At 43.0% G+C, this 22,466-nt stretch overlaps 1 protein-coding gene across 1 annotated transcript in view; it reads left to right on the top strand.

Moving 5' to 3' along the window:
• Positions 1-22,466, top strand: part of pappa2 (pappalysin 2) — a gene marked incomplete at both ends in the record, with an annotated part of 195,099 nt that overhangs the window by 71,747 nt on the left and 100,886 nt on the right. The window contains 2 exons of the mRNA XM_084057019.1: positions 17,214-17,342; positions 18,197-18,282. Of these exons, the coding sequence (XP_083913145.1) occupies positions 17,214-17,342; positions 18,197-18,282 (215 nt within the window). The remainder of the gene's footprint in view (positions 1-17,213; positions 17,343-18,196; positions 18,283-22,466) is intronic.

Here is a 22,466-nt window from a genome sequence, read left to right as displayed (position 1 = left end):
ATACTTTTGTACTTTTACTCAGGTAAATTTTGAATTCTGGACTTTTACTCGTAACAGAGTATTTTTTATATTGCAGTATTGGTACTTTTACTTAAGTAGAGAATTTGAGTACTTTTTTCCACCACTGTTGACGAGTAATTGTCATGCAAATAGTTGCGAATGACGATTTAACACATTGGGTGCCAAAAACGTAGATCCTCGTTTTTACAAATGCACCCGTCAAGTGCGAGTTCTTTTTTTGTGTTGAGAATTCCACAAGAGGGCGCTCTAACACAACTTAAGGGATGATCCTGGGACCCCAGGTTTCATGACGTTCAGTTTTACCACACATTAAAAGTCTTTGTCATGGTCCTTCAAATGTGTATAGAAAGTTTTAACAAAAAAATCCACTCCATTGATCCATGGCAGGTGTTTTTCTCTCACATTTCTAAAGCCTTTTCAACTGCAATGAAAAAATAAATCTTTGCCTGCGGGTGTCGCTGTTGAGGGATTTTGCCTGTCAATCATCGCCTCTGCTCCGCCCCCTTTTCAGCCTAATTATTCAGAAAACCCCAGACCACAGAAAATCCACTGAATGTTCAAAGTTCAGGTTTTTTGGGTGTAATTGAGGTCATAAAACCCCCCAAAAAACATAAAAAAAAAAAAAAAAAATGAAAATGAATGTCATACAACTTTTAAAAAATGGACGGATGTGATGTCATCCTAAAAAAAACCCTGATGTGCATCCGCCCCAATGATGGGATCTTGAGAAGAAGGTCCATATCCAGGGGTGCACACACCTTTTTTTGGTCTAGTTCTCAGGGGAGCACCTGGATATGTTACTTGGTGCGCACCAAATAAATAAATAAATAAATAAATACATTTTGCCGCGGCACATCTCGCAGGATGGATAAAAGAGGGATACATGGATAACTTGCCTGTGCAGTCTGCATGATGCGGGACCCCCCTTCTCGTCCTGTCCATATCTACATAATTTTTTTGTGGTCAAAACAAGCCATTTTCAACGGGCGATCTCTCTGCAATGGCGGAAGAAATGTTATTGTTCCAGTCGTTAGACGGGACCTTTGGCCATCGCACCGTGGGTTTGAATCCACCGTAGTGCATCCGGCTTCGTCGAGCGTCTACACGAACACAATTGGCCCGTGTTCGGGGGGAGGGAAGCCGGGCGGGGAGGAGGAGGGTGATATCGGTCATTATATACTCCTACAGGCTGTGGTGTTAGGCGGGAGGAGTAGGACGAAAGCTCTACGTCCTCCTGGTGGGGGCTCCTCACTGGCAGGTGAGTCAGTAGGATACGACAGCAGTGACAACACAGACATGTGTGAGGGGAGGAGTTAATTGGCATAACGACTAAATTGGGGAGAAAAAAGGAAGAAAAAAAACGTGACCTATTCTTTTTGTTTTGGTTTTATTTTCTGTGGGATATCATATCATCTCCTGCTGTTGGGGATGCGCTCCTTCCATTCCGACATCTCGCCACTCCAACTAGTGGCTTCCGCGTGCGGTTAGGGTTAGGGTTAGGGGTAGGTATAGGGTCCGTTAACGTCGGAAAGGCGAAATGCACCCCTGCTGTTAGTAGTCATGGCTGCCAGTTCCCACCTGATGTTGTGTGGGAGTTCAGACTGCTCCACACCGTACTGAATAACTGCTAGCTTACATAACGTCTTAAGACTAGGACTGAAGTCTAAGACATACAGGTCATTGGATTCACCCTCACCTCCAAAGAGGAAGATACGATCTCCCATCATGCAACAGCACATATTATACATCCCTGTACACGGTCCTTTCCCCTTGGGCTCAACCTCCTTCCAGGAGAAGGTCTCTGGACTGAATTTATACAGATCATTGCAGTAACTATTACGTTCACCTCTGCTGCGTGCCCGGCCACCACATGTGTAGAGCTCTCCATTGTAGGTAAAGGCTGAATGATTCCAGCGTGCCATTGGCAAAACGGTCCGTGTGTCAGACCAGCAGTTGGTCTCTGTGTCAAACACTCTGACGCTGTAGAAGAACTCACTATTCCCCCAGCCCCCAGATACAAACATCTTTGTCCCGATGATGGTGGCAGAGTGACATATTGTAGCAGGAGGTTGAGTTCCTCTGGTGATAATTAAAGACCAGACCATTGTGTTGGTGTCCAACTTGTAGATGTCATTAATGCTTGAGACAGGCTGGGTGTTTCCTCCATGAATATACATGACTTTCCCCAAGACACAGGCTGAGTGGTACTGCCTCCCGTCTGGAACAGTCCCATAGACCCTGGGCTTTAACCAACTGTGGTTGTCGACATCAAAAGCATAAAGCACGTTACAGCACTTCATCTTGTACTGATTAAACCCTCCCCAGAGGTAAATAAAATCTCCTATCAGCACAGCTGTGTGGTGGCGGTTACAGGATGGAACCTTAAGGTGACGTTCTCCTCTTCCAGGTATCACTGGGGTCAACTTCCTCCAGAGCAAAGTCACTGTGTTGAAGACAAACACAGCGATCTTAGAATCCATCTAACCATCTTCGTGTCTTCTGCCCTCCGTGTTGTCGTCCGGTCCAAAGGAGTAGAGCTCGTCTCCCACGGTAACAGCAGCATGATGACAGTCTCTGTTTGGTACTTGGTTGAGACGAACGGTCCACCGGAACATTTCAAAACACCTGCAGCTACTGTGGTTTAAAGAGGATTCACAACACCTGCAGCTAGTGTGGATTAAAGAGGATTCATTCAGTCTCGCTCCGTCAAAGAATGATTTGTCTATAGTGTGTGTGATTACTTATATGGGTGAAGTCAATGACATCATGGAGAGATTGACCAATCCGTGAGGCCCATGGCTGTCGTTCTCCCATATACAGATGTGCCATTTCAAAACTTCAAATGTCCTGCCATCGCCAAGACAGTACATTTTCAGGGGATTCCCAGGGCAATAAGAGGGACAAAGAAGGGCATTTAAAATGCTGAATTGTTTTGATGATCACTGCTTTTATGATGCTAATTAATTTGAGCAACTGGTCAAGGACCTCTTCAAATCACCTTTCGCCTTATAATGACTCTGACACCTTCTTCAACACACATTCTTTTGTTCTCATGTATATGGATGTCTGCTGAAGGGAAAAACGGGGGGGTGTAGTGACAACTTCTTTTCAGGGGCAAAACAGTGCATTTTTAAGGGCAGAACAGGGAGGAAAAAATGCAATTTCAGGGCACTTTCAAGGAAAGAACAGTAACGTGTGAAGTTTTGAAGTGGCACATCTGTATGGTCAATTGATCACCATAGCAACCCCAGCGCAAGACAATCTCAGTACTGTGACATCACACTGATGACATCATAGATCCCCATTATCTTCTTAACGTTCAGAGGAAGTCGCTAAACGGTCTTGTTTATTTCACAATTCATTTATAAAGCCCTAGTGTTCATTTGGACAGTAAAGTGTTGATTGATTGTTTCAGTCTTAGTCTTTTGAATAATATTTAGTTTTAGTCATATTTCAGTCACCTGGAATGTCTAACTTTAAGTTTATTTTTAGTTAGCCTCGATCTCCAGGCTTTTATTTTCCTTCGCGTTTTGCTCAAACATAAGAGCCTGGACCAGCCTGTTGACGTTCCTGGCATAGGAAGTGGGAGTCAACCTTTCATTTCCCCAACCAACCAGAGTGCAGTGGGCGTCGCTCCAAATGTTGTGACGCCAGGGGCTCTCAATGCTGCACATTGGGGGAGGAGGAGGAGGGGCGCGGGGGCCGGCGCACAGATCGGTGAACCAATGGGAGCCCACGGATTCTCTCTCCGGATATTTTGAACCCGCCCTCTCTAGACCAGATATCAGACGCGCTATAGGCCAGCCTAAGTTTTAGTTGACCAATTATCATAAAGATTTTAGTCGACTAGATCTTGCACGGTACGACCAATCACAACACTCGTTTCATTCACGGAGAATGTTAACAGATTTGTAAAGCGTCAACGTTCATTTCCTTGGGCGGTTCTTTCCGCTAAATTCCGGTACTTCCGTTTAAACACTCAACCGGCTAGGTCTCTCCCTGCGTGCCCGGTAGACAGTGGTGTAAAGTAAATAAGTACATTTACTCAAGTACTGTACTTAAGTACACTTTTGAGGCATTTTTATTTTACTGGAGTATCTCCCATTCTCTGTACTTTTACTTCTACTCCACTACATCTCAGAGGCAAATATTGTACTTTTACTCCACTGCAATTATTTTAGTTACTAGTTACTTTGCAGATATAAATGATTATATTATAAAACATATGTTAACCACTTTAGCCCTATTTTATACATAGGCTATTTTCAAACATGTTAGTACTTTAACTTTTGGTACTTTTAAGTACATTTTGATACCAATATTGTTGTACTTTTACATTTTGTACATTTTCAATGTGTGAGAGTGGCTTCAGGAAGTAAATTCCTGTCCCAGCGGTCCCAGCTGTTGGTACGCGAGAGCGCCTCCCTTCGTTTGATGTGCCGCGCAGCATGCATTTTGACGACACATGCGCACTTGCGCACCAGTTATGTGCATCGCTGTCCATATCTCCATATCTATTTTGTGTGGTAAAAACAAGCCATTTTCGACGGCCGATCTCTCTGCAATGGTGGATCGCGGTAGAAATGTTATTGTTCCAGTCGTTAGACGGGACCTTTAGCCATCACCCCATGGGTTTGACTCCACCGTAGTGCATCCGGCTTTGTCGAGCGTCTACACGAACACAATTGGCCCGTGTTCGGGGGAGGGAAGCTGGGCGGGGAGGAGGAGGGTGATATCGGTCATTATATACTCCTACTGGCTGGGGTGTTAGGCGGGAGGAGTAGGACTAAAGCTCTACGACGTCCTCCTGGTGGGGGCTCCTCACTGGCAGGTGAGTCAGTAGGATACGACAGCAGTGACACAGACATGTGTGAGGGGAGGAGTTAATTGGCATAACGACTAAATTGGGGAGAAAAAGGAAGAAAAAAAAATGTGACCTATTCTTTTTATTATGGTTTTATTATCTGTGGGATATCATATCATCTTCTGCTGTTAGTAGTCATGGCTGCCAGTTCCCACCTGATGTTGTGTGGGAGTTCAGACTGCTCCACACCGTACTGAATAACTGCTAGCTTACATAACGTCTTAAGACTAGGACTGAAGTTTAAGACATACAGGTCATTGGATTCACGATCACCTCTAATGAGGAAGACACGATCTCCCATCATGCAACAGTATATATTATACATCCCTGAACACGGGCATGTCCCCTTGGGCTTAACCTTTTTCCAGGAGAAGGTCTCTGGACTGAATTTATACAGATCATTGTAGTAGAGAGGAGTAGATTCACCTCTGCCGCGTGTCCGGCCACCAAATATGTACAGCTCTCCATTGTAGGTAAAGACTGAATAATTCCAGCATTCTACTGGCAAAACGGTCCATTTGTCAGACCAGCGGTTGGTCTCTGTGTCAAACACTCTGATGCGGTTTATTAACTCACTATACCCCCAGCCCCCAGATACAAACATCTTTGTCCCGATGATGGTGGCAGAGTGATGTGATGAACCAGGTGGTGGAGTTCCTCTGGTGATAATTAAAGACCAGACCATTGTGTTGGTGTCCAACTTGTAGATGTCATTAATGCGTGAGAGAGGCCGGGTGTCTCCTCCATGAATATACATGACCTTCCCCAAGACACAGGCTGAGTGGTAGTCCCTCTCCTCTGGAACAGTCCCAAAAACCTTTGGTCTGAACCATCTGTGGGTGTCGACATCAAATGCATAAAGCACGTTACAGCACTTCCTCTTGTACTGATTATTAAACCCTCCCCAGATGTAAATAAAATCTCCTATCAGCACAGCTGTCTGGTGGAGGTTCCAGGATGGAACCTTAAGGTGACGTTCTCCTCTTCCAGGTGTCACCGGGGTCAACTTCCTCCAGAGCAAAGTCACTGTGTTAAAGACAAACACAGCAATCTTAGAATCCATCTGACCATCCTTGTGTCTTTTGCCCTCCGTGTTGTCGTCCGGTCCAAAGGAGTAGAGCTCATCTCCCACGGTAACGGCAGCATGATGACAGTCTCTGTTTGGTACGTGGTTGAGACGAACGGTCCACCGCAACATTTCACAACACCTGCAGCTACTGTGGTTTAAAGAGGATTCACAACACCCGCAGCTAGTGTGGATTAAAGAGGATTCATTCAGTCTCGCTCTGTAAAAGAATGATTTGTCTATTGTGTGTGTGATTACTTATATGGGTGCAGTCAGTGACATCATGGAAAGACTGACCAATCCGTGAGGCCGATGGCTGTCGTTCTCCCATAAATGGTCAATTGATCACCATAGCAAACCCAGTGCAAGACAATCTCAGCTGTGACATCACACTGATGACATCACACTGATGACATCATAGATCCCCATTATCTTCATAACGTTCAGAGGAAGTCGCTAAACACTCTTGTTTATTTCACAATTCATTTATAAAGCCCTAGTGTTCATTTGGACAGTAAAGTGTTGATTGATTGTTTTAGTCAGTCTTTTGAATAATATTTAGTTTTAGTCATATTTTAGTCTGAAATGTCTAACTTTTAGTTAAGTTTTAATTAGCCTCTATCTCCAGGCTTTTATTTTCCTTCGCGTTTTACGTGGTGGTGTAAAGAAACTAAGTACATTTACTCAAGTATTGTACTTAAGTACACTTTTGAGGATTTTTTATTTTACTGGAGTATTTCCCATTCTCTGTACTTTTACTCCTACTCCACTACATCTCTTGGAACATTATTTTATACATTTTGGACTTCTTCTCTCTGTGGCTTCACAGCAAACAATCCTGAGTATTAATTAAACTCCGAGAGGACATGGTCTCTATACTGCCTCCCCCTGGACAACTTTTACTCCACTATAATTATTTGAAAACTTTAATTACTAGTTACTTTGCAGATATAAATTATTACATCATAAAACATACATTAGCCACTTTAGCCCTATTTTATACACAGGCTATTTGAAAATAGCAGATCTACAAGCTCACAACATGTTGCATCTACAAACTCACAACGTGTTGCATCGCGACGTGTTGTGAGCTTGTAGATCTGCTGTTTTCAAACATGTTAGTACTTTTACCTTTGGTACTTTAAGTACATTTTGATGCCAATACTTGTGTACTTTTACTCAAGTACATTTTTAATTCCGGACTACTACTTGTAACAGAGTACTTCTACATTGCAGTATTGATACTTACACTTGAGTAAAACATTTGAGTGACCTCAGCAGCTCAGAGGGAAATAGGATTCAGGATCAAAGTGTAATTTATGACCATCATGGAATTCAAACACCGAAAACAGCCTCCCTGTGTGTGTGTGTGTGTGTGTGTGTGTGTGTGTGTGTGTGTGTGTGTGTGTGTGTGTGTGTGTGTGTGTGTGTGTGTGTGTGTGTGTGTGTGTGTGTGTGTGTGTGTGTGTGTGTGTGTGTGCGTGCGTGCGTGCGTGCGTGCGTGCGTGCGTGCGCGCGCGCGCGCGCGCGCGCGCGCGCGCACATTTATATTTGTGTGTGTGTGTGTACATGAATGCGTGCATTGCACACACATGCAACGAGCACATTTACGTGTGTGTGTGTGTGTGTGTGTGTGTGTGTGTGTGTGTCGTGTGCGCGTGTGCATGCGTGCGTGCGTGCGTGTGTTTGTGTGTGCATCCGCAGCCATACTAATTCCCATGCAGTTATCCATCATTCACAAGTGTTTGGATCTGGTAGTGTTTGCAGAGCTCTCCGGCCCCCCAAATGTGTTCAGCATGGGGGGGGGGGGGGGGGGGGGGGGGGGGCTGGGGGGCTGTGGCTACTGATCCAAATCACTTTCAACAAGCAAACACTGAATCAAAAAGCTTGTTTCCCCGAGTCTCAGGTCTTACACAAGTTGAACCATGTTTTTTTTTGTGTCCCGTCGTCCTCCTCCATTGTGGATAAAGGGTGTTCAAATGATTACCTGAATCCTTCCGTTAAAACAGGGGTATTCAACAGGGGGTCCGGGACCCCTAGGGGGTCCTCAGAGTTACTACAGGGGGTCCGCCAAATCTCTGTGTGATATGATATTTTCTTTTACATTAACCACTTATTAACCACATTAACCCTAGCATGCCTTTTCTGAGGAGAACTTTAGCCAAAAATAGCTGATCTACAAGCTCACAACGCCTCGCGCTGCGAGGCGTTGTCAGCTTGTAGATCAGCTATTTTTGGCAAAGAGGTGTAGGGAAAAAAGAGCAGACCATGTAAAAAAAAAAAAAGTACAATCTGAAACACAATTGTATACAATATAGAGGGGGTCCCTGCTTCATCTCTCTCTCAGATAAGGGGTCCTTAGCCTGAAAATGTTGAAGACCCCTGCGTCAAAACAAAAGCCACACGCCAGCGTTTATCTCATCAAACCCCATTTAACCCATTAAGACCGGAAACGCATCTGTGTCATTTTTAGATTAATTTGGCTATTCAAAAATAGTAGATCCACAAGCTCATAGCATTATGAGCTTGTGGATCTGCTTTTTTTTATTTTTTTAAATCTTGAACATTTTGTGCAAATCTTTAAATATATATGTTTATATTTGTTTAAGCGAACATTTTTTACTCATGTATTTGCCTCTGGGGGGGTCCCTGAAACAACATCCTATTTTGAGATGGGGGTCCGTGGCCAAATGCATATCATTTTGGGGGTCCTTGACCTGAAAGACTTTGAGAACCACTGATTGTAGTAACATAAGTTTTTTTCAAAAACTGATTTAGAAGACATGTGTAGAATCTACCCAGATGCAAAGATTTGAGTTACAAATGTTCACTTTAAAAATATATATATATTCAAAGATTTGCATTAGGCCGATTCTAAAAATGTCTTCTAAATCAGAACAGTTTCCTGAAAAACGCATTATATATCATTGGTGCTCTAAACCTTTTCATGTCAAGGACCCCCACGATGATATGTATTTGGCTGCGGACCCCCATCTCAAAATGTGTTGTTCCAGGAACCCACAGAAGCAAAGATTTACAAATGATCCCTTTAAATATTTATATATATATATACAGTATTCAAAAGGTTTGCAGATAGCTGATCTACAAGCTCATAGTGTCTCACTATGAGCTTGTAGATCTGCTATGTTTTTTTTTCAAAAATAGTGAAAATGTTTGCAAATCTTTGAATATATTCTGGGCATAATCATCATAATAGGCTCACATTCTGTGAATATAGGCGAACATTCACCGAAAATAGCTTTACAACCTCAACGATGTTGTAGACTAGAGCTTTTAGATCGGTGTATTTATTTGGTGTCGAGCAGGGGTCTTCAACAGGGGGTCCGGGACCACTAGGGGGTCCTCAGAGCTACTATAGGGGGTCCGCCAAATCTTTGTGTGATAGGATTTCCTTTTTTTACATTAACCACTTGAACCCAAGAATTCCTTTTCTGAGGGGAACATTAGCCGAAAATAGCAGATCTACAAGCTCACAACGCCTTGCAGCGCGAGGCGTTGAGAGCTTGTAGATCGGCTATTTTTTGGCAAAGAGGCTATAGGTGTAGAGGGGAACAAAAGAGCAGACTAAGTAAAAAAAAAAAACTTGAATCTGAAACACAATTTTATTAGGGCTGGGACTCGATTAAAAAAAATAATCTAATTAATTAGAGGCTTTGTAATTAATTAATCTAAATTAATCGCATGTTTAATCGCATATCAATATTTAACCTGAGAAGCAATCTCTTTTCAGTTAAAACAGATTTTGGTATATGAGTGAATCAATGAGTGAATACATAAGTTTAAGCAACAAAAAATAGTTCTGCACACAACCGTGTTTTTATCCACGCTTCCATCAGAGAGTTTTTTAAATCTAAATGTCCCATCCACTGGGCCAAGCAAAGCAGTCTGATCGGCTTCTTGTCCCATTGCGTGCACTGGGGTGTGTTGGCTGTTGGTTGGTGCACTGGTATGATCGGTACACCTGAAACTCGTCCAGTGATGTGGGTTCTGTGGTGCATAAACTAAGCGCGATTAAAATGTGATTATTTTTTTTTATCGCGTTAATATTCTGTAATTAATTAATCTAAATTAATCAGTTAAAGTCCCAGCCCTAAATTTTATACAATATAGAGTAGGGGGTCCCTGCTTCATCTCTCTCTCAGCTAGGGGGTCCTTGGCCTGAGAACGTTGAAGACCCCTGTATTTATTTGGTGTAGAGGGGGAGGGGGGGTGGGGATACGGAGCCCAGGGGGACCACACAGTAAAAAAAAAAATGTACAAAAAATGCTGATGTGTAAGTGCCAGGGTATACTGGCGGTATCCTGTCACACTATCTGCCATGGGTTCGGGAATTGATTTACAAACGCGGCGGCATTCCCAATTCCTCAGAAGCTGTTTCGCAGAGTGGATGGGGGGGGGGGGGGGGGGGGGGGGGGGGGCAGGGGGGAGGACTGGGGGGCAGGGGGGGGCAGGGGGGGGGGATGTTTGGTGGACACAGCTTCAAAAACAGTTTATTTTTCAGGGAACACATCTCGTAAGTTACACAAGCGGCGTCTAAGTGCAAAAAGATGTAAGACCCGGAGGGAATTGAGTTATGTAGAGAGAGAGAGAGAGAGAGAGAGAGAGGGAGAGGGAGAGGGAGAGAGAGAGAGAGAGAGGAGAGAGAGAGAGAGAGAGAGAGAGAGGGAGAGGGAGAGAGAGAGAGAGAGAGAGAGAGAGAGAGAGAGAGAGAGAGAGAGAGAGAGAGAGAGAGAGAGAGAGAGAGAGAGAGAGAGAGAGAGAGAGAGAGAGAGAGAGTGAGTTTGGAAGGGGGGAATAACAGAGGTAGACGAGAAGAAGATGAAAGAGAAGGAGAGAGGGAGGGGACAGACACAGGAGAGGGCCGTGGGGAGAGAGAGAGAGAGAGAGAGAGGGCCGGAGGTAGGGAGGCCGAGAGAGAGAGAGAGAGAGAGAGAGAGAGAGAGAGAGAGAGAGAGACGGTTTGGTGAGGGAGGGAAAGAACGGCACAGCTATAGCGAGAAGCAGGGAGAGGTGAGGAAAGGAGAGTGGAAGAAAGTATAGGAGGGTGGGGGTGGGGGGGGGGGGGAACAGGAGGGGAGAGGCAGATCTCTTGGAATAGTGAGGAGCAGAGAGTCCATAAACACCAGCGTCTCCTTGGAGCTGCTCCTTAAGTCATTTCCTCCCTCTGAAACACCACCATGGTTATAGCACATGATATATGATTTAAAAAAAACGAGTTCTCTCTTTTTTTAATTTTTATCCCACAATTTTGTAACCCATTTTTTTCACCCACTGCCAATTGCCTATAATCCTGGGCGCTACTCTCCCTCTGCCAGCCGAGGGAGAGCGCAGAACTGAGTTCATGCTTTCCTTCAATGCATGAGGAGCAGGCCACTTCTTATCACCTGACAGGGGGGCGTGTCCCCGGTAGGACGTAGCTTCTTATCACCTGACAGGGGGGCGTGTCCCCGGTAGGACGTAGCTTCTTATCACCTGACAGGGGTGACTCCTGACTCTAGGCTTTAAGCGGTTTACATTCAAAGCCATCAGAACCTTATTATTTTCAGCTCATGGAAATGTTGGTGACACAGGAAACGCTGAAGGACGGAAAACGCGAGGAATCTATTTCAGAACAGGAAACAGAGTTGTGTTTTGTTTTTGTTTTTTTTAATCCTCTCCTTCCTCCTCTGATCAATAATTAATAAAGGCGATTTGTAAAGGGCTGTGGGGGGCGGGGGGGCGAGGGGGGGGGAAACCAGACACGCGCTGCGTCCCAGACCGGGGGCGTTGTGTACAGTATATACTCCAGCCTTCCTTTTCCTGTCTGCCGGAAGCAGAAGGACCGCGCTGGGAAAACAAGAGAAGAAGAGGCACTTTTTATAGACGCAGGCCCACCAAAACAGATCAATAGTTCCACCTCTGGAGCCTGGGGGGGAGGGGTTTGGGGGGGGTTTGTGGGGGTTTGGGTTACACGCACATCCTGCTGCGCTGTGAGGCTCTTTTAAGGGACACTGGATCTGGATGCTGCAAGGTTACCAATGGAGACATCATTTTGTAGAAAGTTTATTTTCTGTTTTTTTTTACTTTTATTCAGTGGTGTAAAGTACTTTTACTCAAGTACTGCGCTTAAGTACAATTTCGAGGTACTATACTATACCGGAGAATTACCAATTTTCAGTACTTACTTTTACTCCACTACGTCTCAGAGGCAAATATTGTACTTTTACTCCACTATAATTATTTGAACACTTTACTTTGCAGATATAAATGATTACATTATAGAACATACATTAACCACTTTAGCCCTATTTTATACCTAGGCTATTTGAAAATAGCAGAGCTACACGCTCACGTTGTGAGCTTGTAGCTCTGCTATTTTCAAACATTTTAGTACCGAGTCTTTTTTGGAAAATGAAAAAAATAAATAAAAATACAATTAAAATAAATAAATAAAATAAAATAAAAAAGTAATCGAAAAAACACGGCCCCTCGCGTATTAGGAGGGCAGGATGAGTCACCTGAACCAAGGACGGGTGTTTTTGATAAATCTAACGGTTATAATAGACCAATTATTTGTTTACCAACATTGAGGCTGGACGCACAGGTGATTTTTTTCACGCTATCAATTCTCAACCTGTTGTTTCGGGGTGCGCTGGTTTCAGCACACCCCCAACCCCCTCTTGTGTGTTGGCTGGTGAGGCGCGTCCTAGTCAGACCTGACAGAATGGTTTCATTGAGCGCATATTGGTTGCAAGCATACTGGTTCTTATCAGTGTGACGTCGTCTGTTAAGGGGTCTATTGGTTTGTATAGGAAGGGGGCGTGTCTGATAAAATGAATATCAAACTAGAAAATGTGCTCCACGGAGCACAAGTCTCCGCCAGCAGACTTGTGTTCTTCCAGAGAATGTAGCAATCTTTGCTGTGTCGTGTTGTCAGCATGTGCGGCTCGTCTTTGTTTTTTGTCATTTAGGGATTCAAGTGGTCTTTGTCTCTGTTTCTTAACTTTGGCTTTCTGCTGTCGGCGTTGCGCCTTTGCTCCTTTGCATGAGGTTTCAGACGATAATTTCCTGCTTCTTCAGTTTGCGTAATGAGAGTTAATTGCATTGTGTGATCTCAGCTGTGATCTCACTTTGTACTGGTGTGCTCCTCTATTCTCGGTGTGAGCTCCTCTCTTCTCACTGTGCGCTCCTCTCTTCTCGCTGTACGCTCCTCTCCTGTCGGTACGCACTCCTCTCTTCTTGGTATGTGCTCCTTGTACTGGAAAGTACTGTTCCTTGGTATGTGCTCCTTGTACTGGAAAGTACTGGAAAGTGCTGTTCCTTGGTATGTGCTCCTTGTACTGGAAAGTACTGTTCCTTGGTATGTGCTCCTTGTACTGGAAAGTACTGTTCCTGACTGTTCCTGAGCACAAGTCTCCGCCAGCAGCAGGATTTTTGGTAAGGAATTTATTCCAAGATTGGAACTTTTTCTGCTAATATCTCCTGACTAAATGTTAGCTTGGCTGATGGCACTGATGTCACTTCGGAACGCGCACCGCAGCGCTCCGAAGTGATTCACCTATTTATAGGTATGTATTTCGTCATGCGTCTCGCTAGCCAATCAAAGCACATCTTTTCAACATATTGTCACGTGTCACGTGAAGCTTGACCAATGTTAGCTTGGCTAGGGGGGGGGGGGGGGGGACATATCGAAAATCCAACGAAAACATACTCTCCGCCGGGCCGAACAAATATCAAATATCTAAATACTGAATCAAGCAACTTAAAAACGGTCTGGGGGGCTCACTAAAGCCTGAGTAGACGATGCAATTACCCAAAGTTTTTTTTTTAAATGAAATATCCCTTTAAATTGACTCCTCAATTTAGACACAAACCAGTTAAATCCCTTATGTCCAAAGACATTACAATTCACATTTAACTCATCTAAGTGTCATCACAATACCAAGGGTTTCCACAATAATAATACTTAGAGTACCCGATTTACTCAAACCCACAGTTGGTATGGTTCAGCATGGATGCACTGAGCGTGCTCACTACAAACAGACAGGCACTATAAAAGGCAGCCTGAAGCTACACTCGGGTCCTTTGACACTGCCCACAACCAGGAAGCACTGTGGTAAGAGAAACAAACAAACATTTGACCAAAAAAAAACATTCCCTGCAACTTAAAAAAAAATAAAGAACAATGTTAACCTTTAACCCTGTGTTGTGTGAAATCATTTATGTTATGTGTATAGGGAACAATGAAACAGGAAACATACTAAAGGCTGTTAAATGGAATTCAGTGTTTGCACCCACCAAACTATCCTAGCATCAGGGTTGCCAGATCTGCTTATTATAATTTCCCCGCGCGATTTCATTTGAAAATAGCCGATCTACAAGCTCACAACTGCGACGCGTTGTGAGCTTGTAGATCTGCTATTTTCAAATAGCTGATGTATACTGTATGTTAAAGTGCTCATATGGCCCATAGTTGCTGCTTTTGGGCTGGTTTTCCTAGACCTGGTTGCTTGTTTCTCTCACAGAATCTGGCAACACTGCCTAGCATGCTACAGTAGGCCTAGCTGGCTATTGTGTACATGGTGTGTTGTGTACATGGTGTGTTGTGTACACGGTGTGTCGTGTACACGGTGTGTCGTGTACACGGTGTATCGTGTACACGGTGTATCGTGTACATGGTGTATTGTGTAGTGTTGATGTGGTTATGAAGTGTCAGTGGCAGGGTGAACCGCCACACAGACTTTTACTTGTAACGTAAAGTACTTCTACATTGCAGTATTGATACCTGTACTTAAGTATACAAAAAAAATGATACTTTTTCCACCACTTTTTTAAACATTTTCTTCAGTCCAAAAATTCTGCACTTTTATAACAAACTATTAGATGCAACCTGACTCCTACTGTAGTTTGTATCAGTTGGTGTATACACTCTAACATGTGAGCACGATACGTTCATTAGCTCTTTTAGTGTTTTAATTGTCCCATGGGGGCGGCAGTGGCTCAGAGGTAGAGTGGCTGGCAGAGCAGCCGGGTGGGAACCGCAAAGTTCCCCAGTTCGATATCGGGCTCCCCCCAGAGGAGTTAGTGTTGAAGTGTCCTTGAGCAAGACGCTAAATTGCCTAATTTCTCCCGATGAGCAGGTTGGTTTCCTCTGTCATCGGTGTATGAATGTGTGAATGTAATGAAAAATCTATGTAATGCCAATGCCACTTGGTAGCACAACAAGCTCAGCATTATTGGGACACATTCCCTTTCAGTTGTCTCCTAATGGTTTTAAGTATCTAGGCATCTACGTCTATCTTAAATGTGAGGTAATGATAAAAACGAATTTAGACCCAGTGGTAAATAAAATAAAAATAGATCTTCAAAGATGGAGCCCACTATCAATATCACTACTTGGATGGGTTGCTATTGTCAAAATGAATGTATTACCGAGGCTTTTATACCCAATGCAGATGTTGCCTAATTACGTTCCAATTACGTATTTTAAATCAATACACAGTATGATTTGCAAATTTGTATGGAAAAACAAGCGCTCTAGGCTCAAATTGGAGAAACTACAGGCACCAGTGATAGAAGGGGGATTAGCTCTTCCCAATGTGATTTATTACCACTGGGCATCCCAAATTAGATACATAACAGAGTGGATAAGAAATTATCATAATTCAACCTTTCTTGATTTGGAGGCTGTTGGCTGTGGGTCAGCTCTATCTGAGATACCATTTATAAATGGAGCTATTGCACTTCCAGGGATAGAGGAAAATGTTATTGTGAGAAGCACTCTTAAATCTTGGAATCAGATACGAAAGCATTTTGGTATTACGAATCAATATTCTGTTCTTGCTCCTGTGTTTAGTAATCCTGATTTCCCTCAATCATGTTCAGATGTTGGATTTAAAGTTTGGAAAGATGCTGGTATTTCTAAGATAAAATATCTATTGTTGGGTAGTACCTTGACATCCTTTGCCCAACTTAAGACTGAATTGAATTTGCCCCAAGTACATTTCTTTAGATACTTACAAATTAGGAGCTATATCCAATCTGTACCACAATATAAAAGGGAAATGAGAGTGAATAATCTGGAAAAGATATTAATGAAAGCCTCTTCTTTAATGAAGACAGTCATAAGTTATATATACTCTCAAATGTTTATTAACGCCCCTAATTTTAGCAGTAGAGCGTTTTGGGCAGAGGATTTTGGGTGCCAGCTGAATGATAAGAAGTGGAAAAGAATCGTATTAAATGCAAAGAAAATCACTCGCTCCAATAATACTTATGAAACACAATATAAGATCATCCACAGGTTACATGTAACTCCAGCCATACGTAGGAAATATGATCCCACGTGCACTGGGCAATGTGTGAAATGTAAAATCAGTATGGGTACATACAGTCATCTGATGTGGCTTTGTCCCAAAATTGTGAATTTTTGGTTAAATGTTCAAAGGGAGATAATGAAAGTTTTTGGGATACCGATACAACTAAACCCAATGAACTGTATACTGGGCTTGGAATCAGACTACGAAAGCGGGTATAGATACATTTTAGGAATAACTCTGTATGCCGCACGGCTTTCAATTTTGCAAAAATGGTTAGATGAGGATCCCCCCTGATATAAAATTATGGTATGAGAAAATCATGTCCATATTACCAATGGAGAGGTTATCACATGTATTAAGAGGCACTCTTGCTGACTTTGTTAGAGACTGGTCACCAATTGCAAGGTTTTTGAAAGATGAATGGAAAAGTGTAATTTGTATGGGAGTGAACAATATATGAGAAATCTAGATGTACTGAGTAAACACGACTACGACTGTTAATTCTAACATTATTATAATTTCTGTTTAATTGTTGGCTGCTGGCTTGTTGTTTGAAAGAGAAAAATCTATGTAAAGCGCTTTGGATAAAAGCGCTAAATAAATGCACCATTTAACATTAACCCTGCCCCCTCCCATCCCCTCCACTTTCCTTTTCCTTTGGGGGGGGGGGGGATGATTGACCGCAGGCAAATAAGTCGCCTCAGAACACAGAGAGAAAAAAAACTGCCATGGCTCACTGGAGTGGATTTTTCTGTTAAAACCTTTTAATACACGTTTGAAGGACCATGATGAAGACTTTTAATGTTTGAAACCTTTAACTCATTGTCTGCCAGAGTTAAAACATCGTCTATCGTCCCCTTGCCAGTGAAAACGGCGATTTTACTGTTTTGAAAAATGTCAATCTGTTGGTGAGTTATCTGACAGAATGTTGTGTGTGTTCCAGGTCCATAGTGAAGGGGGTTCAGTACCAGTACAGTGTCCAGGTGGAGGTAGACGGTGTCCTCAGTGAGCTGTCCCCTCCTCTCCTCTACACCCATGGAGACGCTTACTGTGGAGATGGACTCATACAAGGGTCTGTTTCCTATACTCTACTGGATATATTTACATTGATGACTGCATTTTATTCTGCCCCTGTAAAGTAGGGTTTACTTTTGACTTTTTCAAGTCAAGGACCCCCAAATTGGTGTGAATTTAATGGTTGGTGACATTTTTCTTTTAATATATTGTTCAAAATAAGTAAAACAATACCTGATCTACAAGCTCGCAGCATGGCGAGCTTGCAGAAATTACATTAAAAATGTAATGAAAATGTATTAACATTGATTTAGCTGGGGACCCCCTGGAACCCCCCCCCCCCCCCCAAGGACCCCTTGGTGTCCCAGACCACACTTTGAGAACCGCTGCTTAACCCATTAATACCTGGAACTGTGTCATTTTTAGATTTGAGCTAAAAAGCATTATTTTGCACTTTGGGCTATTCAAAAATAGCAGATATACAAGCTCATAGCGCAACACCGAGTGCCGCGCTATGAGCTTGTAGATCTGCTATTTTTGAAAAATCATGAAAATGTGTGCAAATCTTTGAATAATATATATTTTTAAAGCGAACATTTTTAACTCAAATCTTTGCTTCTGGGGGTCCCTGGAACAAAACAATTTGATGGGGGTCCGCGGCCAAATACATATAATTTTGGGGGTCCTTGACATGAAAAAGATTGAGCACCACTGATATAGAAACATACGTTTATCAGAAAACTGAGATTTAGGAGACATGTAGAATCGGCTTCAGGTCTCAATGGGTTGCACTTTGTAACTGTTTAGAAAAAAGTGCTTTATAAATAAACGTTCATAGTATTATTATTATTATTATTATGATTATTATGATGATGATGATGATGGAGATATGATTGTGGTCTTCCTATGTAGGACAGAAGAATGTGACGACAGGAATTTGCTGGACGGAGACGGCTGCTCTAAGAAATGCCTCAAGGAGACGGGCTTCAACTGTAATGGTGAGTCCTCTGTTTCACCTATCCCCAACAACACTAGTCCTTTAGCATTTTCATCCCACAATTTTGGAGCCCCTATTTTTTTCACCCATTGCCAATGCCTATAAGCTTGTAATCCTGGGCGCTACTCTCCCTCTGCCTGCCTGGGGAGAGCCCCGAACTGAGCTCATGCTTCCTTCAATGCATGAGGAGTGAGCGGGCTACTTCTTATCACCTGACAGGGGGGAGTTTCCCCCGGTAGGACGTAGCTTCTTATCACCTGACAGGGGGGAGTTTCCCCCGGTAGGACGTAGCTTCTTATCACCTGACAGGGGGGAGTTTCCCCGGTAGGACGTAGCTTCTTATCACCTGACAGGGAGGAGTTTCCCCGGTAGGACGTAGCTTCTTATCACCTGACAGGGGGGAGTGTCCCCGGTAGGACGTAGCTTCTTATCACCTGACAGGGGGGAGTTTCCCCGGTAGGACGTAGCTTCTTATCACCTGACAGGGGAGGAGTTTCCCCGGTAGGACGTAGCTTCTTATCACCTGACAGGGGGGAGTTTCCCCGGTAGGACGTAGCTTCTTATCACCTGACAGGGGGGAGTTTCCCCGGTAGGACGTAGCTTCTTATCACCTGACAGGGGGGAGTTTCCCCGGTAGGACGTAGCTTCTTATCACCTGACAGGGGGGAGTTTCCCCGGTAGGACGTAGCGCGTGGAAGGAACACGTTATTCCAACCAGTTCCTTTCTATATTGCAGTATTGATACTTTTAACTTAAGTAAAAAAATAAAAAAATAAAAGAATACTTTTTCCCCAACAACAGTGTAATAGTAAATTACACATCTCTGAAACGTAACTTCTCCCAAGAGCAAACACATGTACTTGCGTGCGGGAGGCGCAGAGTCGTCACACAACACATCTACAGCGCCTCAAACACACCGCCCAGAGCAGAGATGATGTGAAATCATCTCGGGAGGAAATAAAAATGCAGTTAACCCTTTAAGACCTGGAACGCATGTGTGTGTCATTTTAGATTTCTTTGAGCTATTAAAAAAAGTATATATACAAGCTCATAGTGCAGCACCGAGTGCCGTGCAACAAGCTTGTAGATCTGCTATTTTTTTTGTAGATCTGCTATTAGAGCAAATATTTTTTACTCAAATCTTTGCTTCTACAAATGTCTTCTAAATCTTAACAAAAATCCTAAGAACAAACTTATGTTTTGCTATATCAGTGTATAATATCAAACTTTCTTATGTCAAGGACCCCAAAATTATATATTCCCCATCTCAAAATATTTTGTTCCAGGGGGTCCCAGAAGCAAAGATTTGAGTTACGAATGTATGCTTAAAATATATATATATTCAAAGATTAGCACACATTTTCACGATTTTTCAAAAAAAGCAGATCTACAAGCTCGTAGCGCGGCACTCGGTGCCGCGCTACGAGCTTGTTGATCTGCTTTTTTTGAATAGCCCAAAGTGTAAAATAATGCTTTTTAGCTCAAATCAAAAAAGTGACACAGATGCGTTCCAGGTCTTAAAGGGTTAATATGTCTGACACCGTGATCCTATGAAAAACGCTTTTCTCATGGCCGTGAAGCCAAGTTTCATAAAACCCAATTTTATAATCGGCCAAATGAAATAAATTATATACGGAAGGTTGTTTCGCAGCGTCTGTGTTTGGACCCGATGCAGCACGCCCTGAACAGAAGTCCACTTAACGTAGGAGGTCTGTGCAACACATGGGTGGGCCCGGAAAACACACTACAGATGTGCAATTTCAAAACTTCAAATGTCCTGCCATCGCCAAGACAGTACATTTTTAGGGGATTCCCAGGGCAATAAGAGGGACAAAGAAGGGCATTTAAAATGCTGAATTATTTTGATGATCACTGCTTTTATGATGCTAATTAATTTGAGCAACTGGTCAAGGACCTCTTCAAATCACCTTTCGCCTCATAATGAGTCTGACACCTTCTTCAACACACATTCTTTTGTTCTCATGTATATGGATGTCTGTTGAAGGAAAAAACGGGGGTGTGTAGTGACAACTTCTTTTCAGGGGCAAAACAGTGCATTTTTAATGGCAGAACAGGGAGGAAAAAAATGCATTTTCAGGGCACTTTCAGGGAAAGAACAGTAACGTGTGAAGTTTTGAAGTGGCACATCTGTATACTGCTGCTCAACACATGGGTGTGCCCGGAAAACACACTATACTGCTGCTCGCCATACACGATACTGTATCTCGCTTCCTAAGCACTTTTTTTTTACTTTGAAAAAAAAAAAAAATCGCACTGGCCAGAAATAGCCAGAAATAATTCAGGCACTCAATGAGTTAAAGGTAGGGTAAGTGATATTTTTTGGTTAAAACAAAAAGCATTTTGTTAAAAGGTTAAAATACTATATTGTGATAGTAATCATTGCTATAGAGTGTTTGTTCAGTAACAGGAGTCTCCCCGTCTCTCCAGCTCTCTAATAAACAGAAAATATTTTTTTTGGTAGGTGTCAAAATATCAGCCAATCAGGAGAAAGTACCCATTTTTAAGCTTAATTTTGTATAGTGTTCCAGTTCTAATTGTGTCTGCTCATTTGTTAGTGTCATCACTTCCAATTTCACTTGTTTAATCTGTATCCTGATTGAGTTCTCTGTCCTGGTTGGATAAAATTGGAAATGAAACTGAAACTGAAACTAAAATGCATTATCTGTTTAATAAAGAGCTGGAGAGACAAGGAGACTCCTTTTACTGAACAAACACTCTATAGCAATGAGTACTATCACAATATAGAGCTATTTAACACTTATTTTAACCAAAGCAAATCACCTACCCTACCTTTAAGTACATGCAGTACTTGAGTAAATGTACTTGGTTACTCTACACCACTGACGACTGCATGCCTCAGGCCAATGTGCAGCTTGACCCAAAATAGGGCCCTATAAGAGTCCTAGCTACACCCATCTGGAACAAGAGTTGTTGGAAGTGATCAACATTGCCATGCTTAGGGTGGGAATGTTGTGCCGTCACTCCGCCTTGTTGTTTTGTGTATAAAGCATACATGGGCATAGCGGCCCGGGGGCCACATGCGGCCCCCAACTTCACTTAATGCGGCCCGCAGGTTAATATCAGACTAGTGATATAGTATTGATTACAGCTGTTTACAATTCCAAACATGCAAACATGACCCGCTTTAATTACTTCAGTCTATATTAGTAGCTTAATGACTAGTATTAAGATTCTATTGTCTTTTTTATGTCCAATGTATCTGTATTGAAGTTCATAAAGTTAACATAAGTGTAACTAAATGCATTTGAAATGAAATAAAAATGTTACTTTTCAGGATTCCAATTCAAAAATAGCAAAAAAAAAATCTGGATTCCAATTCAAAAATATCAAAAATAGCCGATCTACAAGCTCAAAACGCGTCGCTCCGCGACGCGTTTTGAGCTTGTAGATCGGCTATTTTTGATGATGTATAGTGGCCCTCTACATCATCAAAGTTGCCCACCCCTGGTATAAAGGTATGCAGACAAAATGGTGGAGGTCATTTTCGTGCCGCCTTTCAAGCAGTAATAACGGAGCCAAACCAACGTCTGTATTAACCACTTAAACCCTTTCTACTTTGTTTACGGGGTCATCCGGGGCTCTGTACTTGGCCCCATCCTTTTTTCCCTCCTCTCTACACCAAACTTCTTTGCCGATCTGCAAACTCACAACGTTTTGTGCGTTGCTACTTGTCGCGAGCTTGTAGATCTGCTGTTTCCACAGAACGTTTTGCCTATTTTCACCAGAATGTTTGTCTGTTTTGGGTATTATTCCCAGAACCAAGGGATTGCTTTAGGGTTCAAGTGGTTAGAGGCCCGGCCCGCCCGGCCCGCCCCGGCACAGCGGCGGGACAGGTTTGTGATGGTCCATGGACATTGACCACCTTGAACTTGCTTCCTGCCTTCTTCTTCTCTCCAATTTGTCCTCCGTGTTTCCGATCGCACACAAACACATCGCTCGCACGAATCCGCCCATTGTTACGCATCATCAACCTTGTCTCTCTCTCTCTCTCTCTCTCTCTCTCTCTCTCTCTCTCTCTTTGTGAGGAAGTGGCCACGACGGCGCGAGTCAGTCCTGACCCCAGTGGCAACGACAACAAATAAACACAATTTAAATCAATTACCCTTAAACGAATAGGCCTTGTCTAAATAAAGTCTAATAAAC

The sequence above is a fragment of the Gymnoscopelus microlampas genome (genome assembly GCF_963454915.1).
Source record: "Gymnoscopelus microlampas genome assembly, chromosome: 5".
Taxonomy (NCBI): Eukaryota; Metazoa; Chordata; class Actinopteri; order Myctophiformes; family Myctophidae; genus Gymnoscopelus; species Gymnoscopelus microlampas.
Note: the sequence above shows the minus strand (reverse complement) of the source record. Positions and strands in the feature narration are given on the sequence as shown.